Source organism: Mauremys reevesii, linkage group 9, assembly GCF_016161935.1.
Source record: "Mauremys reevesii isolate NIE-2019 linkage group 9, ASM1616193v1, whole genome shotgun sequence".
Classification (NCBI taxonomy): domain Eukaryota; kingdom Metazoa; phylum Chordata; order Testudines; family Geoemydidae; genus Mauremys; species Mauremys reevesii.
This window is the reverse complement of record NC_052631.1, coordinates 47,835,215-47,850,837: the sequence shown is the minus strand read 5'-3', so window position 1 is coordinate 47,850,837 and position 15,623 is coordinate 47,835,215. Positions and strand designations below refer to the sequence as shown.

At 47.1% G+C, this 15,623-nt stretch overlaps 1 protein-coding gene across 1 annotated transcript in view; it reads left to right on the top strand.

Annotated features, from left to right (window-relative positions):
* Positions 1-15,237, top strand: part of EFHD1 (EF-hand domain family member D1) — a 47,076-nt gene extending 31,839 nt beyond the window's left edge. The window contains exons 3-4 of the mRNA XM_039490045.1: positions 11,143-11,277; positions 13,785-15,237. Of these exons, the coding sequence (XP_039345979.1) occupies positions 11,143-11,277; positions 13,785-13,919 (270 nt within the window). The 3' untranslated portion in view covers positions 13,920-15,237. The remainder of the gene's footprint in view (positions 1-11,142; positions 11,278-13,784) is intronic.
* Positions 15,238-15,623: the final 386 nt, after the last annotated feature.

Here is a 15,623-nt window from a genome sequence, read left to right as displayed (position 1 = left end):
GTGTGTGGACTAGAGAACACTTCCCGGTGTCATGTGGATACTACTGCCATTATTAAAATGGACAGATGCAGCCTTCCATGAGGGTGTATGTCCCTTCTTCCTCCTTGAGTCAGTAAGCTCCCTCCTTGCACTGTTGCCACTGCAAAAATGGCAACTGCCTACTTCCTGCTCCTCCCACCTGTTCCAGCTTCCCCAAACCCTGCTGGCTTCAGCAGCCCCCTCTGCGTTCAGTCATAAAGACTGTTCTGGGAGATTTCTGTCAACACTTTAAATACTGTGCACAGCAGCTGGCTCTGTTGCGTCCTGTAGCCAGATGCAAAATGATGGTTAAGCAGTGAAATTCTTAAATAAGAGGCACTCTTAAATCTTACTGTAATAAACTGCACATTGGGAAAATGGGTCTCAGCATGTATGCTACACTTTCTGTTCATACCCTGGACCAGGATACCTGCTTAGATATCTGCCCTTACCTAGCTGCAAATGCACTTGATTCTGCCTTTCTGTATAACTGATAAGCATTATCTGGTAGCAAATTGCTCTATATCTCCCACTAGCAAATGAGGTGGAATCAACTGTTGCTTTGTCCAACTATGCTTCCCTTCTGCTGACAGCCAACAAATAGATGGAAAGGAACCATGTTAATATGTTACCCATAATTATATCTTGGTTCTTTGGAGTAATCTTGGCAAACCTTGGCTAAAACCAGTGTTCTAGTTTAACAGTTGGGGTGGGGAGTGTGTGTGTGTGTCTGTCTGTCTGTCTAATTTAGCTGTGCCAACATGTAGGGTCTCTATGCCTTTCCAGCCGCAAAGTGTCCTCAGATAATTGAGAATAACCAATACAAATTTTCTCAGCCTTGCTACACCTTCAATGGCCCCTCTTGACTTGCTCTTGCTGGAAACCCTCAGGATACCGTTCCTAAGGTCCTATTAGTCTGCAACAGGTAACCTTTAGCAGCTGCTGCAAACTGCACCTATCCTGCCCAAAAAATCCAATTCCTTCCCACTTTATCTTGGAAGAAAGTGGCTTATGTTCTTACAGGGTGCTGATACTGGGGAGTGGGAAGGTATTAGAACTGGAAACTGAACACAATTGTTGATTTATTATTTCTAATTCAGTGACTATTGCTGTACCAAGGCAATTCCAGAGCAGGAGAGGCTACAGGAGCAGAAGTTCCATGAGAATGTATTTAGAGCAACTAGCAGTGATTTCAGCAGCAGATCCCTGCATCTATTCACTGTGTACCACTTGCACTGGACAACAGCATGTGTTATGTGGGAGTCCGTAGCTGCTAGTCATCTGCTCCCTCCTATGTAGGGTGACTAGATGTCTCATTTTTAAAGGGACAGTCACATTTTTTGGGACTGTTTCTTATATAGGCGCCTACTACCCTCCACCCCCTGTCCCTTTTTTTCACAGTTGCTATCTGGTCACCCTATTCCTATGTGTTTCCACAGCGCTCAACCTCTGCACCAGAGCAGAAGAAACTGTAATCCCTATGATGTGAATTGCTTACCTCGATAGCCTGTAAACGACTCTCTTCCTGTATTACACTGGCTTCCTATTGCACCTGACTGGCATGTTCATTAATAAAATTGACTTGTACTATGACCTTTGTCAAGAGTCCATAAATATGTCCTCAACTTCACAAAGTTCCTCCTTAAGACTCAGGTTAAACAGCTTATGCTTAAAAAGAGAAGCATAACTACTCTACAATGCCTGGGCTCAAACTTCTACCCACCAAAGGAAAGAACAGATAATAGCTGTAACAGCAATACTTAACTCTATCCATATCTAGCATCAGTAAAATCCATTTTAGCATCACTGTGCCTGTATTAGTAAAATATTCAATCTCTGATCCAACTCACATGATTGCCATCTGGGTTGATATAAGTCACAGCTTCCGCAGGGCACTGTTTGTGTCCAGCTGTGCAGGGATTGCTTCAAGGATGTCATAACTATAAAGGGAAGGGTAACAACCCTCCTGTATACAATTCTATAAAATCCCTCCTGGCCAGAGGCACCAAAATCCTTTTACCTGTAAAAGGTTAAGAAGCTCAGGTAACCTGGCTGACACCTGACCCAAAGGACCAATAAGGGGACAAGATACTTTCAAATCTTGGGCGGGGGGGGCGGGAGGAAGGCTTTTGTTTGTGCTCTTTGTTTTGGTGGTGGTCGCTCTTGGGACTAAGAGGGACTGGACATCAATCTCTGTTCTCCAAATCTTTCTGAACAAGTCTCTCATATTTCAAACTTGTAAGGTTCAGCCAGGCAAGGTGTATTAGTTTCTTTGTTTTCTCAACTTGTGAATTTTACCTTTGCGAGAGGGAGGTTTATCCCTGTTTTGTTGTAACTTTGAAACTAAGGCTAGAGGGGGTTCCTGTGGGCTCTTTGAATCTGATTACCCTGTAAAGTTATTTTCCATCCTGATTTTACAGAGATGATTTTTAGATTTTCTTTTCAATAAAATCCTTCTTTTAAGAACCTGACTGATTTTTTTCCATTGCCCAAAGACCCAGGGGTTTGGGTCTTTGATCACTTTGTAACCAGTTGGTTAGGATATTATTCTCAAGCCTCCCCAGGAAAGGGGGTGTAAGGGCTTGGGGGGAATATTTTGGGGGAAGAGGAACTCCAAGTGGTCCTTCCCCTGTTTCTTGTTAAATCACTTGGTGGTGGGAGCGTACCAGGTTTTAACCTAAGCTGGTAGAAATAAGCTTAGGGGGCTTTCATGCGGGTCCCCACACCTGTACCCTAGAGTTCAGAGTGGGGAAGGAACCCTGACAAAGGACCAGTGCCTCTCCACTTCAGTTTATTAAATACCTCTCCTCATGTCTCAAGGTTTATGCTGTACATACCAGGCAAGGATTACAGTAGCCATGTTGCTGTCATTTTGCAGGTCAGCAGGCACTCTGTACTCTGTCTGGGTTTGTGTAACTGCAGTATGACTTTTTGACAGAGGAGGAGTGTGTGTGCTGGGTCACTAAGAATCACAGAGAGCATTTGTGCCCAAGATCATGGGGTTGGAACTGTGTACCCTGCTCTCTGTGCTTCTCAGCGGAGTCTTTAAAAATTCTAGTATTATGCACTTTGCCTCTCCTCTACCTCAGCAGCTGGTAAGTGACCACCATAATCCATGTTTCCAACTTTTTCTTTCTGGGTGAGTAAGTCCCACAAGCTTTTTATTGGCTGAAGTAGCTAGTAAAGCAGCATATTTTCCCTGCTGTAACAGCCCATCTTCCATAAGAAGAATGCTGCCTGATTCCCCTGGTTCAGGGTGAGTCATGCACACATGTCCTTGTGATTGGTCATGGCTGGGTGTTTCCAGGCGCTGACCTACCCTTCCCCAGACTGCATTTGCAACAGACCTCAGGGCTGCTTTGTTTTCAGTAGACTTTTTGGATGCCAGGAAGTTTGGCTTTCAAGGGTGGGGTTGGAACAGCGAGGAGGAACAGCTGACTAATACTAGTACAACCAGAGGTTCAGGCTGTATCAGAGATCCAAAGCGATATCTGGGTTGTTTGGTGGAGGGAGGAGAGGACAAAACCGACTTGAATAGAATGGAAGGAGGTCTTCTCAAGTTTTTGAGTTGGCTGATCTACCCATTTAGCTAAACCTCACCTAATTTTAAATTTTGTTTGGAGAGGGTAGGAAGCTTCCCCATAAAACAGCTTGCCTTCTGTATGCTCTACCTTAATAAGCACACCAAGCTTACAGGGCTATTGCGTAAATCTTCTCCTGCTAAACTTGGATGCTGTGGTAGAGAATAGCCAGGACTGTAGTTATCCTGCCCATCCTACTCTCAAACTGCTGCACCTCCATCAGCTGCTCAGTAACTGTCCTTGAAATAGTAAACAATTCTTTTTTCCCTGATGCATTAGTGATTAAAGGAAAAGGAATCGGCTGAGATTGCGAACATACTGAGATGCTGCTGTCCTCTAGTGGAAGAGCGTGATCTCTACATTGGAACAGACAAATCCTGTCCGATTGAGGAAATACAGAACTGAACCTCCTTTAACGTTTGGTGTGTTTGAAATCTCTCCTTATGGAGGGAGCACACATGCTCCTATATGTCACTTAACCCCTCCATGCTGGACTTCAGTGGTGCAATAGGATGCAGCTCCTGTCCACAGGGGTGAATCTGTGTGACAGCCAGTATGTAGACTACAAAATAGCTGAGAGCACAATGGTGAGACCTAATTACAGCAGTACTTTAATGTTGCATGTATTAGTGTTTGCATCATAAATCCTGGATTCAGAGGATTACAACATAGATGTGAGTTTCCTCAACTGAAAATGGGTGCACTATTGGGAAGTTTGAGCCTTGAAGAAGATCATTTAATTCCTTTTGGGGGAAGAAAAATGTGCTTCTCAGATAAAAGCTGATTTTTACAGTTTAAATAACCTGGCAGGCAGACTGGTCAGGTACCTCTTGGTACCTTAAACATTTCTAGTTACGTGCTCCTGTAAGGGTTTTAAAATGAGTTGCTGCATAGGCACTTTTCTCTCTTTTTAAACCCTCCTTGAGTGGGACAGGGTATAGCTCTATTGTGACCACTGAAGGACCTTTGCTATAACAAATCTCCTGTATTCTTAATGGACACAATAGAAGAAAACCTCCTTCTGTCCAAATGATAGCCTAGCAAGGTGGTAGTCGTAAAGCTATGATGCAGTCCGAAGACTTCTCCATGTTCTGGAGAATCCTGAGTAGTGATTTAACACTAGAGCTGGACAAAAATTAACTCCCCTCCCCCAGCACAACCAAAAAAATTCCTAATCTTTTTGCATCCCACTATCAGTATATGAGGCAGAAATGTCAGTTAGAAGACATTCTCTTTTCTAATATGGATAACTGAGTAGTTCTTTGAGTGCTTGCTCTTGTCCATTCCACGTTAGGTGTGTGTGAACCATTGCTGGAGATTTTCCCCTCAGTGGTATCTGTCAGGCAGCTCTAGTGCCCCCTGGAGCCACGTGCTTATGCACAGGAATAAGGGGCACCACTGGCCACGCACCCTCTCAGTTCCTTCTTATCGCCCGTGACGGTCACTGGAACAACCACTCTTGCTTCAGCAAGGCTTCTTCCCAGTGGTTTTTGGACTCTAATTCTTTGTTGTTTTTAAACATAGTTTTTAGAGTAGATAGATATTGTAGCTAGTGTTCAGGACTATCGTTGAGGGACTCTGTTCGCCCCAGGAGCCAGGCATGCCCTGGTCCCTGGGCTTCAAACCTTGTGCCTCCTGTGGCAAACCTATGCCCGTGAGTGTCCCGCATTCCAGTTGCTTGAAGTGCTCAGGAGAAACTCATGTGAGGCACAAGTGTCAAAATTGCCAGGACTTTAGATGCCACGCTAAAAAGGACTGTGAAATAAGGTTCAAGGTTATCGTAATGAAAGTCACACTCAGACCAGCCTCAGAGCTAAGCCAATCTGATTCTGCACCAAGCGCTTCAGTGTGAAGTGCTGCTCTGCTATCGTGCTTTTCCTGGCACCGTTCACCATCTCCAATGCTGAGAAAGAAACAAAAAAAGCAGTGCACCGGCAGAGGGCACTCATTGGTGCAGAAAAACATCAAGCAGTGGGAAGGCAGTGCAGTGCAACTGATTCAGGGCCACTCTTCCACCCCTGGTCCCATGGTGGCACCATCAACTCTGCCCAGAGTGTTATCTGGTGCTGCACCCTCTGCTGACACCCAGAAACCTCTTTGACCCCAGAGATTCTCTCAGCAACCAGAGATTTACTATCACTCCCAGTTCCCCCGCTGCCGATGAGACAGCTGCCAGCTCCAATGACTAGGAGCAGGGAGTGTCAAACTCCTTCCTGACACCGGCACCAACAGCACCTTCTAGGGACAAGCCAGCCCTGATCCCATCATCACAACCATCTCCAGTCTACCGTTGGTCCCTGGACCCTCAACACTGTGTGAAGGCAGAGAGGGGTACTGCTCCACTGTGGTCACTGAGGGAGGACTCTTCATCTGAATTCGAAAGGGAATCCTATGTGAAGCCTAAGGTACCCAGCCTATGTGTCACCGGCCTTGGTGCAGGTCCCCCCCACTGACCAACGGGTCAGAGGCCTATGTAATGGGCATACTGCAACCTTTGGGTCTTCCGCCCCAGTATTGGGCCCTTCCTCCCATTGATCCTACTCGGAGGTTTCCAAGAGGTGGGTTATCTCCCTTTCCTGCTCAGCGTCAGGCCCTGACTCCAGTACCAACAGGTACTGACTTTCAGGTTGTGGCTCCCGTCACCGCCTCATGCTCCAGACGAGGCCATCTCAGGGCCCAGTAGTTCACTTCTGCAAGACGATTCCAGGGCCCATCAGGACCTTCTGACATGGATAGCAGCTAACCTGCGGCTGGAAATTGAGGAGCATCCCACAGCCTTCTGGCTACAGCAGCTCCCTCCAAAGTGGCCTTACCCATTAATGAGGCTGTAATGGGTCTGGTTGAGGCCCTGTGGCAACTCCTCCTTTGCCCCCCACGTCAAAGAGGGCAGAAAAGAAACATTATGTGCCAGCAAGTGGATTTGAGTACCTGTACTCACGTGTGCATACACACACCCCGGGGTCCCTCGTTGTGTCAGCGGCTAACAAAAGGGACAGGCAGGGCCAGATGAGTGCTACAAACAAAAAGATGCAAAAAAACCTGGATCTGTTGGGGGAGAGGTTTATTCAATGAGTAGCTATCAACTGCATATCTCCAATCAGCATGTTTTGCTGGGGAGATACAATTACAATCTGTGGGACTCCTTGTCCACGTTCACACTCTCTCTGCCTCAGGATTGGAGGCAGAACTCACTTCCCTCTTGGAGGAGGGTCAGAATGTGGCCAGGACTTCTTTCCACATAGCTATGTATGCAGCTGATGTGACAGAGAGGACAATGGCCTTTGTTGTCACCATGAGACATTGTTCTTGGCTCCAGTCCTCAGGACTACCTCACAAAGTCCAATAATCCATCCAGGAACCCCCCTTTGAAAGCTCCTCAGAGCAGACAAACATCGAGGTTTCATGGCCTGAAGGACTTTAGACCCACCTTCAGGTCACTGGGCCTCTATGCTCTGTCTGCTTCCAGGAAGCACTTCAGGCTCCAACAGCCACCTCATTTATCGGCACCACCTGTTCACCTCAACCTCCCAGCCAGGGTCTCATAGGTTTTCCGGTGGGTTCAAGCAGGCCTTTTGAAGGTGCGCCTCAGGGTGCTATACCAGTTCCCACTTCAGACCCTGCCTCCCCTTTGTTTTTGGACTGTTTATCCCACTTCAGCCCGGCATTCTCCCACATAACATCAGATCACTGCATGCTAAATAGTGACAATGGGCAATACCCTTCAGCTTTTATCCACCTCCTCCCTCCCACCCTTCTTCTCGATCCTGCTTCAGGGACCCTTTTCATAAGCAACTCTTCACCGAGGAGTTGCGGTCCCTCCCATGCATGGGGGCTGTGGTGGAAGTTCCTCAAGACGTGAGAGGAAAGGGGCTCTGTTCGCATATTTCCTAATCCCAAAGGCCAAGGGAGGCCTCTGGCTTATTCTGGACCCACATTGTCTCAATGGGTTTCTCAAGAAACCGAGGTTCTGCACGGTCTCCTTGGCCTCCATCATTCCCTCCCTGGATCCAGGGGACTGGTAAGCTGCCATCGACTTAAAGGATGCATACTTTCACATTTATCTCTCTTGGCCACATAAGATTTCTCAGATTTATTGTGAATCAATGCCACTACCAGTTCACTGCTCTTCCCTTAGACCTGTCTGCAACCCCTCGGGTTTTATGAAGCATATGGCAGTAGTATAGCAGCCTTCCTCAGATGGTGAGATGTCCAGGTCTACCCGTACCTCAACAACTGGCTGATCAAAGGTCGGTCAGAGACTCGCATGTGGAACAGCATCAGCATGGTCCAAGTCACCTTCTGGGTGCTGGGCCTATTGATTAAATGAGCAAAAGTCGACTCTTGTTCCAGTTCAGAGAATAGAATTCATTGGGGTGGTGCTCAATTCAACCCAGGCCAGAGCCTTCCTTCTGGAGGCCCAATTCCAGACTGTTGGACCTGATATCCAAGGTCAGGGTACACCCAATTATGACTGCCTGAGTTTGCCTGAAGCTTCTGGGGTACATGGCCACATGTACTTATGTGATCTGGCATGCAGGGTTATGCCTCAAGCCCCTATAGACGTGGCTACTTCCCGAACAGAAACCACTTGGACTCGGTGCTCACTGTTCTTCCCTTAGGCCTCACCTCCCTGGATTGGTGGAAGGACCTGAAGCCGGTAATGATGGGGGTACCCCTCATTCGTCAGTATCCCTAGTCTTGGATGTGTCAGACCTAGGCTTAGGAGCCCACCTCAACTGACTCAGGGCCTATGGTCCCAAGAGTAACTCTCCCTGCACATGATCGTCAGGAAATTCAGGACTGTACACTTAGCTTGCCAAGTGTTCCTCCCCCAGATCAAAAGTAAGGCGGTGCAAGTTCTGACAGACAATGCCATGGCCATGTTCTATATCAACAAACAGGGAGGTGCTCGATCCTTGGCCCTGTGTCAGGAGGCCATCTGTCTGTGGGAATTCTGCATGAAGAACTCCATTCACCTCACGGCATCGCATCTTCTCCCAGGATGCACTGGCAGATCACCTCAGCTGATCCTTTTCCTCTCACCGCGAGTGGTCCCTTCACTCTGAGATCGCCAGATTCATCTTCCAAAGGTTCGCAACCAAGCAGAACAGGAAGTGCCATCAGTTTTGCTTGTTGTACAGACGCAGTCCTGGCTCCATCTCTGATGTCTTCCTGCTTCCATGTTCAGGGCCCCTGGCCTGTGCTCTTCCCCCTGTTCCTCTGGTTCACAAAGACCTCCTGAAAATCAAGCAGAGAATTATAGCTCTGGCTTGGCCACACCAACACTGGTTTGGAACACTACTGGATCTATCAGTAGCATCCTCTCTTTCACTCCAGCGCCGTCTGGACCTGATCTCACAAGACTACAGCCACTGAAGCTGGACTGAATCTGTGTTCCACATGAACCTCATTTCCTTTCACCTGACAGCATGGATGTTACATGACACGTCTGGCTAGGTAGTAGGAAACAGTCCACTAGGGCTACCTACGTGGCCAAATAGAAATGCTTCTTGAGATGGGCATCTCAACCAGGTCTCTTTGTGGTTAATTCTTCCCTGCAGGCTATCTTGGACTACTTGCTCTATCTAAAGCAGAAAGGTTTGGGTCTTGCATCTTACAAGGTGCACGTAGCAGCAGTCTCTGCCTTCCACCCACCAGTGAACAGCAGGTCAGTGTTCTCTCATCAGATGGTGGTCAAATTTCTCAAGGGTTGGAGAGACTCTACCCTCAGGTTCATGAGCCGATCCTTACAAGAGACTTAAACCTGGTCCTGTCAAGGCTCACAGGCCCTTCATTCGAACCTCTAGTGTCATGTCCTCTCCTAGTTCTTTGGTGACCTTCCAAGAAAGAAGAACAGTTACAGAAGGTCAGTGACCGTTTTATTTTTCTCTTGGGAATTTGGCTTTGATCCATGATCATAGAATCGTAGGACTGGAAGGGACCTCGAGAGGTCACCTAGTCCAGTCCCCTGCATTCATGGTAGGACTAAGTATTATCTAGACCATCCCTGAGAGGTATTTGTCTAACCGCTCTTAAAAAATGATCCAGTGCTCCAGCCCTCTCTACCAGGGGCGGCTCTAGGCATTTTGCCGCCCCAAGCACAGCAGGCAGGCTGCCTTCGGCGGCTTGCCTGCGGGAGGTCCGCTGAAGCCGCAGGACCAGAAGACCCTCCGCAGGCAACAGGGGCGGCTCTAGGAATTTGGCCTCCCCAAGCAGTCATGCCTGCGGGAGGTGCACCGGAGCCGCAGGACCAGCGGATCTCCTGCACGCATGACTGCGGAGGGTCCGCTGGTCCCGTGGCTCCGGTGGACCTCCCGCAGCTGTGGAGGGTTCGCTGGTCCCGCGGCTCCCGTGGACCTCCCGCAGGCATGACTGCGGAAGGTCCACTGGAGCTGGCTGCCGCCCTGCCGGCAAAATGCCGCCCCAAGCGCGCGCTTGGCACGCTGGGGTCTGGAGCCGGCCCTGGCAGGCAAGCCGCTGAAGGCAGCCTGCCTGCTGCCCTCACAGCGACCGGCAGAGCGCCCCCAGTGGCTTGCCGCTCCAAACACGCGCTTGGCGTGCTGGTGCCTGGAGCCGCCCCTGCTCTCTACAGTGGCCGAAGGGCATTGTATTAAGAGCTTGAACTACCTGGTAGTTACTCAGGTAAAGGGTGGGTGTCCTGGGTTCCATAATTTCTCCCTGATCCTACACAAAAGTACATGCTGAAGTGTCCACACTCCTACTCCAGTGTACAGGTACATTTGACCTGAGATGGTCTTTGTACTACTGTATGTGAGGTTGGACTGGCCTACGCAGTTAAATCTTCATGGGAGTCAAAAGCTCTCCCTGCCAAGCACTAGCATACAATGCACAGTCCTGTCTATGGAGTTGAGTCCTGTGTGACGTAGGTTCCATTGGGCCTATTTGGACAATGTGGGACAGTAGGTGGAGGTTCATTTGAGGGTGGGAGCAGCCTTCTGTTCTAATTCTTTCATTCAGTGTGTTATGTATTATGCAGCGTGATCTGAGACCCTATAATGCATAGTGTGGTGAACTCTGACATAAGGGCCACCAAAATGGCTTGGGGTGACAGCACATATGTCAGCTTTATGGCACGCACTGAGGCAGCTGCGCCCTCCAGAGAATCACAACATGCAGCTGTACTACTCACTCAGCTTGGGGAGGGGAGAGAAGAGACCATCCTCTCCTCTGGGCCCTGATGGTGTCAGTGATTAGGCAACACGTGAACCACACTGCTGCCAAAGCTCTGGTCTGTGGAAAGCCTCTTCTCCTTTCCCTAAAGGCTCCTCTCTCTCCAGTCTGAGAGCGCACAGTACTGGATCCAAAGTGCTGGAGGCAGCTTATTGTAAATACATTTTTCTTTCTGTTTATAAAATGTTTTCCTGTGTTGGTAATTGCAAATTCTTATCCTGGGGTTCATACATTAGTTACTGCTCTTATTTAGCATATAATTTAAGTGCTTGGAATAGTAATTAACCTCTCTGAAAGCTTGAGCCTCAGCGATTAATTTTGGTGGATCTATTTTTTTTTTTGTTTTTGCTAGTTCCTGCTGATTTTCCATAAAGCTGCAGCCGGAGAGCTTGAGGAAGACAGTGGGCTGATGACTCTGGCAAAACTCTCTGAAATAGATGTTTCCACTGAGGGAGTTAAAGGAGCCAAGAACTTCTTTGAAGCTAAGGTATGGTGGTACAGTGGAGGTGGGGAAGCTGAAAAAGCTTGCTATGCAGGTCCCAGTTCTCTCTTCTTAATGTGTCCCCTGGAATGGACATTATGCTTGACGCTGGACAGTATGCCAGTGTCACCAGGTGATTAAAGCCTCTTATTCCATCAATTTAAGAAGCTGTGAATTTTCCTCCTCAACACATCCTCACTATCATGCTGGGTTATGCCACTTCCTGTTCAGACTTGTATGCTGTGCCCCACTGAGCATTACTCACTGCTGATAAATGAATCATAAAATGGCTTATTTTGCCAGGCTCTGCTGCTCCAATGGTGGTTCCTTTCCTTTCAAGCACCCTGTAGACTTCTTACTTAATCCATCCTGTTTGTGCTCCTGCCCATCATCTTGGTGGCTGAAATAGCCATTTAAATAAGTCATCATCCAAAATAAATCACAAAATATCTTGGAGACTGAGATATTAGGGGCCATAGGTGCTGACTTCCCCTCTTTGCTATGGGTGCTCGAAAGCCCCCCCCCCCGCCGCAGCCTGCAGCCCTGCCCCCACTCCACCCCTTCCATGAGGCCCCTTCCCCAAATCCCCGCCCCAGCCCTGCCTCTTCCCTGCCTCCTCCCCCTCTCTCCCGGAGCATGCTGCTAATGCCACCAAACAGCTGTTTGGCAGTGGCAGAGCGGGAAGCACTAGGAGGTAGGCGGAAGAGCAGGGACGCAGCATGCTCAGGGGAGGAGGAGGAGGTGGGGCGGGGGTTGAGGGGAGCTTGGCTGCCAGTGGGTGCAGAGCACTCACTAATTTTTACCTGTGGGTGCTCCAGCCCTGGAGCACCCAGAGAGTCAGCACCTATATTAGGGGCTAAGCTTCCCAGAGAAAGGGTGTGTCTGTATTACGGTCAGGAGGTGTGACTGCAGCATACTCCAGTAATAGCAGCAGTGAAGCTGTGGCAGCATGGGCAGTGGCTGCTTGACTATTTACCTGGGATCCTAATCAGGCAAGACTAGCCCATGCAGCTGTCTGTGCTGCTGTGGCTTCATTCCTATTGTTACTTGAGCTAACTTTGGGTATGTCTAGACATGCTGCAGTCACACCTCCTGATGATAGTGTAAACATACCCACAGAATCTGGGCCAGGGTGCTGCGAAGCTTTTGTTTTTAAACACAGTCAGTTGGAAGCGGTCACAGAACAAAGCAGAGCTTTTACCAGGGCCGGCTCCAGGCACCAGCATTCCAAGCTGGTGCTTGGGGCGGCAATCTTCAAGGGGCGGCAGTCCCTGTTGTTTTGCCCCCAGCAGCACGCCGAATTGTAGCTGCGGACGGCAGGGGCAGTCCGTGTGCCCTTAGCATGCTGCACGCGCGTTTCCGCAGCGGCAGCACGCGCGTTTCCGCAGCGGCAGCAATTTGGCAGCAGCTTCTATGTTTAGCTGTCCGCGGTGGCTTCAGCTAAACATAGAAGCTGCCGCAGAAACGTGCCTGCCACCCTAAGGGCACATGGACTGACCCAGCCGTCCACGGCGGCAATTCGGTGCGCTGCTTGGGGTGGTGAAAACTGTAGAGCCGGTCCTGGCTTTTACAAGCACCTTAAGCATTGTGTGATCACTGAATACCACACAGACCAGGACTCCTGGACCAACTTTTAACATTCACTGCAAGGAATTTCCTTTTCTCCTGCACCAGTGCATGAAGCTTAGTTCTGAATATAATATTTGAGATTGCTCTCCTTGTCTGTTCAGTTTTCTAGGTTAGAATAACATAATAAAGCATTAGATTTGAATAACACTACACAGCTATATCTTCATGTTTGGTTGAACTGGGTTTTTTAAGCTGGTAAAATTCCTTTCCGACAGTGTTTTACGGACAAAAATAGATGTTACTCATTGAGAGTAGCATAGCAGAGCTGTTAAAACAAAGGCTGGAAAGTAGAGCTGAAAAAACAACTCTCAAACTACATCTTTTTCTTTGGTCTGCAAATGGGCCACAGACTGAGTTCCTCCTATTTGGTCCCAATTTGGAATTATCAAATTTTCTGCAAGAATTTTTATCACTGGGGAAAGTTCATTGTGTTTTCACGACTCATGCTGTGATGGCTAGTTACATAGTTCCTGTGATTAGGGAAGGGAGATACAGAACTGGTCAACACAGTTGTGCTATAAATCTTGAAAGTCAATTCATACATTTAGCTTCATTTTGTATTTCACCCAAAAGGTCATAAAGAAGTTGCAATAATATTTCCTGTGAGTTGGAATAAATATATCCACACAATTTTCCCTCCATTTGGCTCAGTTCCAGTGGAAAGTGACTATTGGTAAATGAAACTATCCTCTTGATTTGAGAATAAAACTGAAACAACAGGTCTTCAGTGTAAATATTCAGCTACTGTAGTATTGTTAACCCTTAATCAATTTTGGCACCACTGAATATGGTAACCGGAGGAAGATGTGACAGACAGATGTGCTGTGAGGTAGTTCAAATTCTTAATGCTTCCCATAGCTCATGTCTGCTCTTTTCCTTTACAGGTTCAAGCCCTTTCTTCAGCCAGTAAGTTTGAAGCAGAGATCAAGGCAGAGCAGGATGAGCGAAAGCGGGAAGAGGAAGAGAAGAAACACCGTCGGGCAGCATTCAGAGAGCTAAAGTCTGCATTCAGCCAGTAACCATCCATTCTACTACCAGAGACTTCTCTTAATTTGGTACATTTCCATGAATCACGACTGTGCCTGGAGAGTATCTTCTGCTAGAACTTCACCATCCTTTCAGACTGAAGCTTCTAACTCAATTCCAATGGGTACAGCTCTCACAACTACCATGTGTTCATATGGTATGAACAATAAGAACTGTGTACATAGTCATCACTCTGAACTGTCAGGTAGTGCTTAGGGAAATTAAAGTTCATCCTAATGCTGAAGAACCAGGTAGCAAATCAGCTTTCCTTAACCCAAAAGGAATGACAATGTTTCTTGGCTATATTTTTTCCTTGGTTTCTGTTTTTCATAACCCTCTGAAATACCATATTGATAACCCTTTCAGTAAAAGAAGCCGGACTTTCTCAAGGAATGCCTTACCCACAACTTTGGCAGGAGAAAAATTAACACCACTTTAGACAAGGAATAGAAAACTGATGGGGTTTTTGACCTGTCACATTCCATTTTATCAATCTATTCCATAGCCTCATTAGACTTTTTTAGGCCCTTGGATTTAGGAGAAGCAAGTAGGTGTATCTACGTCTAAGAAATATTTGGAGCTGGGCAGTACAATTGGATGATGCACTAGCCTTTCAACCTCTGGAAATCTGTTCATATGTTGAGGTTGTAAGTGTAAAAGTGACTTTCATGAAGTCCTTAAAGTCATTACTCTATTAAACCAATCTGGTACAATGAGCAGTTTCTGCTCAGAAAGGGAATAACAGATGGGTTACAAATCAATACTGAGGTGCATTTGGCAGAGTTCAATTTAGTAAGCTTGCATGATACCTTATCTTAGCTAATGGTATCCATTTCTTATGAGCACAAGAGACTTGCCCACAAGTTTTAAAAACTTCCAGGTGCATGTCTCTATATGCTGAAGGCCACCAAAAAGGGGAACAGTCCCTCCTTGCAAAGCCTCTCTGGATGCATTAATGTTCTGCCTCTCTATTGTTGCCTAAATTCCTTCCAAGATAAGACTCACACCAGTGGTCTATCTGATTGACCATCTGTATCTTCTCCTGTCTGTTTTTCTTCTTGAACTGTGAGCACTAAGCTGTGAGTGTGGAATAAAAAATAGAAAAACCGCTAATCTTTAATGTCAGGTGGGAGAATTGCTAAACAATTAAACTGTGTATATATCGCCACAGATTATATTTTATAAATCACGCTTTTTAGCTAAATATTTATAATTAAATGTTTTTATTCTTTACAACACAGCAGATAACTGAATCTTCAATTATTTCTCCTGTTGCTAAAATGTACAAATAAAACTTACTTTAATAACTCAGATCTTGTCAGTGGGTTTATTTTAAGTCCTTGAACATACTATTTTGTCCAAGAATTCTCATCACAGATCCCACTCTTTAATTGTGTCTATTCGCTACTCCAAAGCCCAGAACAGATATCATGAGTGAGGACGTGTTCAGCCCCCCTCCTGATATTTCCACTACAGCACAGTATTGTGTCTATGCAAAGGCTAATGATGTTAATTTCTAAGGGATAGTGTTGTGTAAATATGTGAAATGCTGTCTATTAAAAAAGGTTCACATTTGGTCCCTGTCAGTTGCTTCAAGTCTTAAAATGGAGGATGCAAACTCTCCCACATCAGTCCCTCAGCAAAAAGTTGAAGATGCTGATAGATGGGGGCGGTGGGAGGTCTCCATTGCTTTTCAC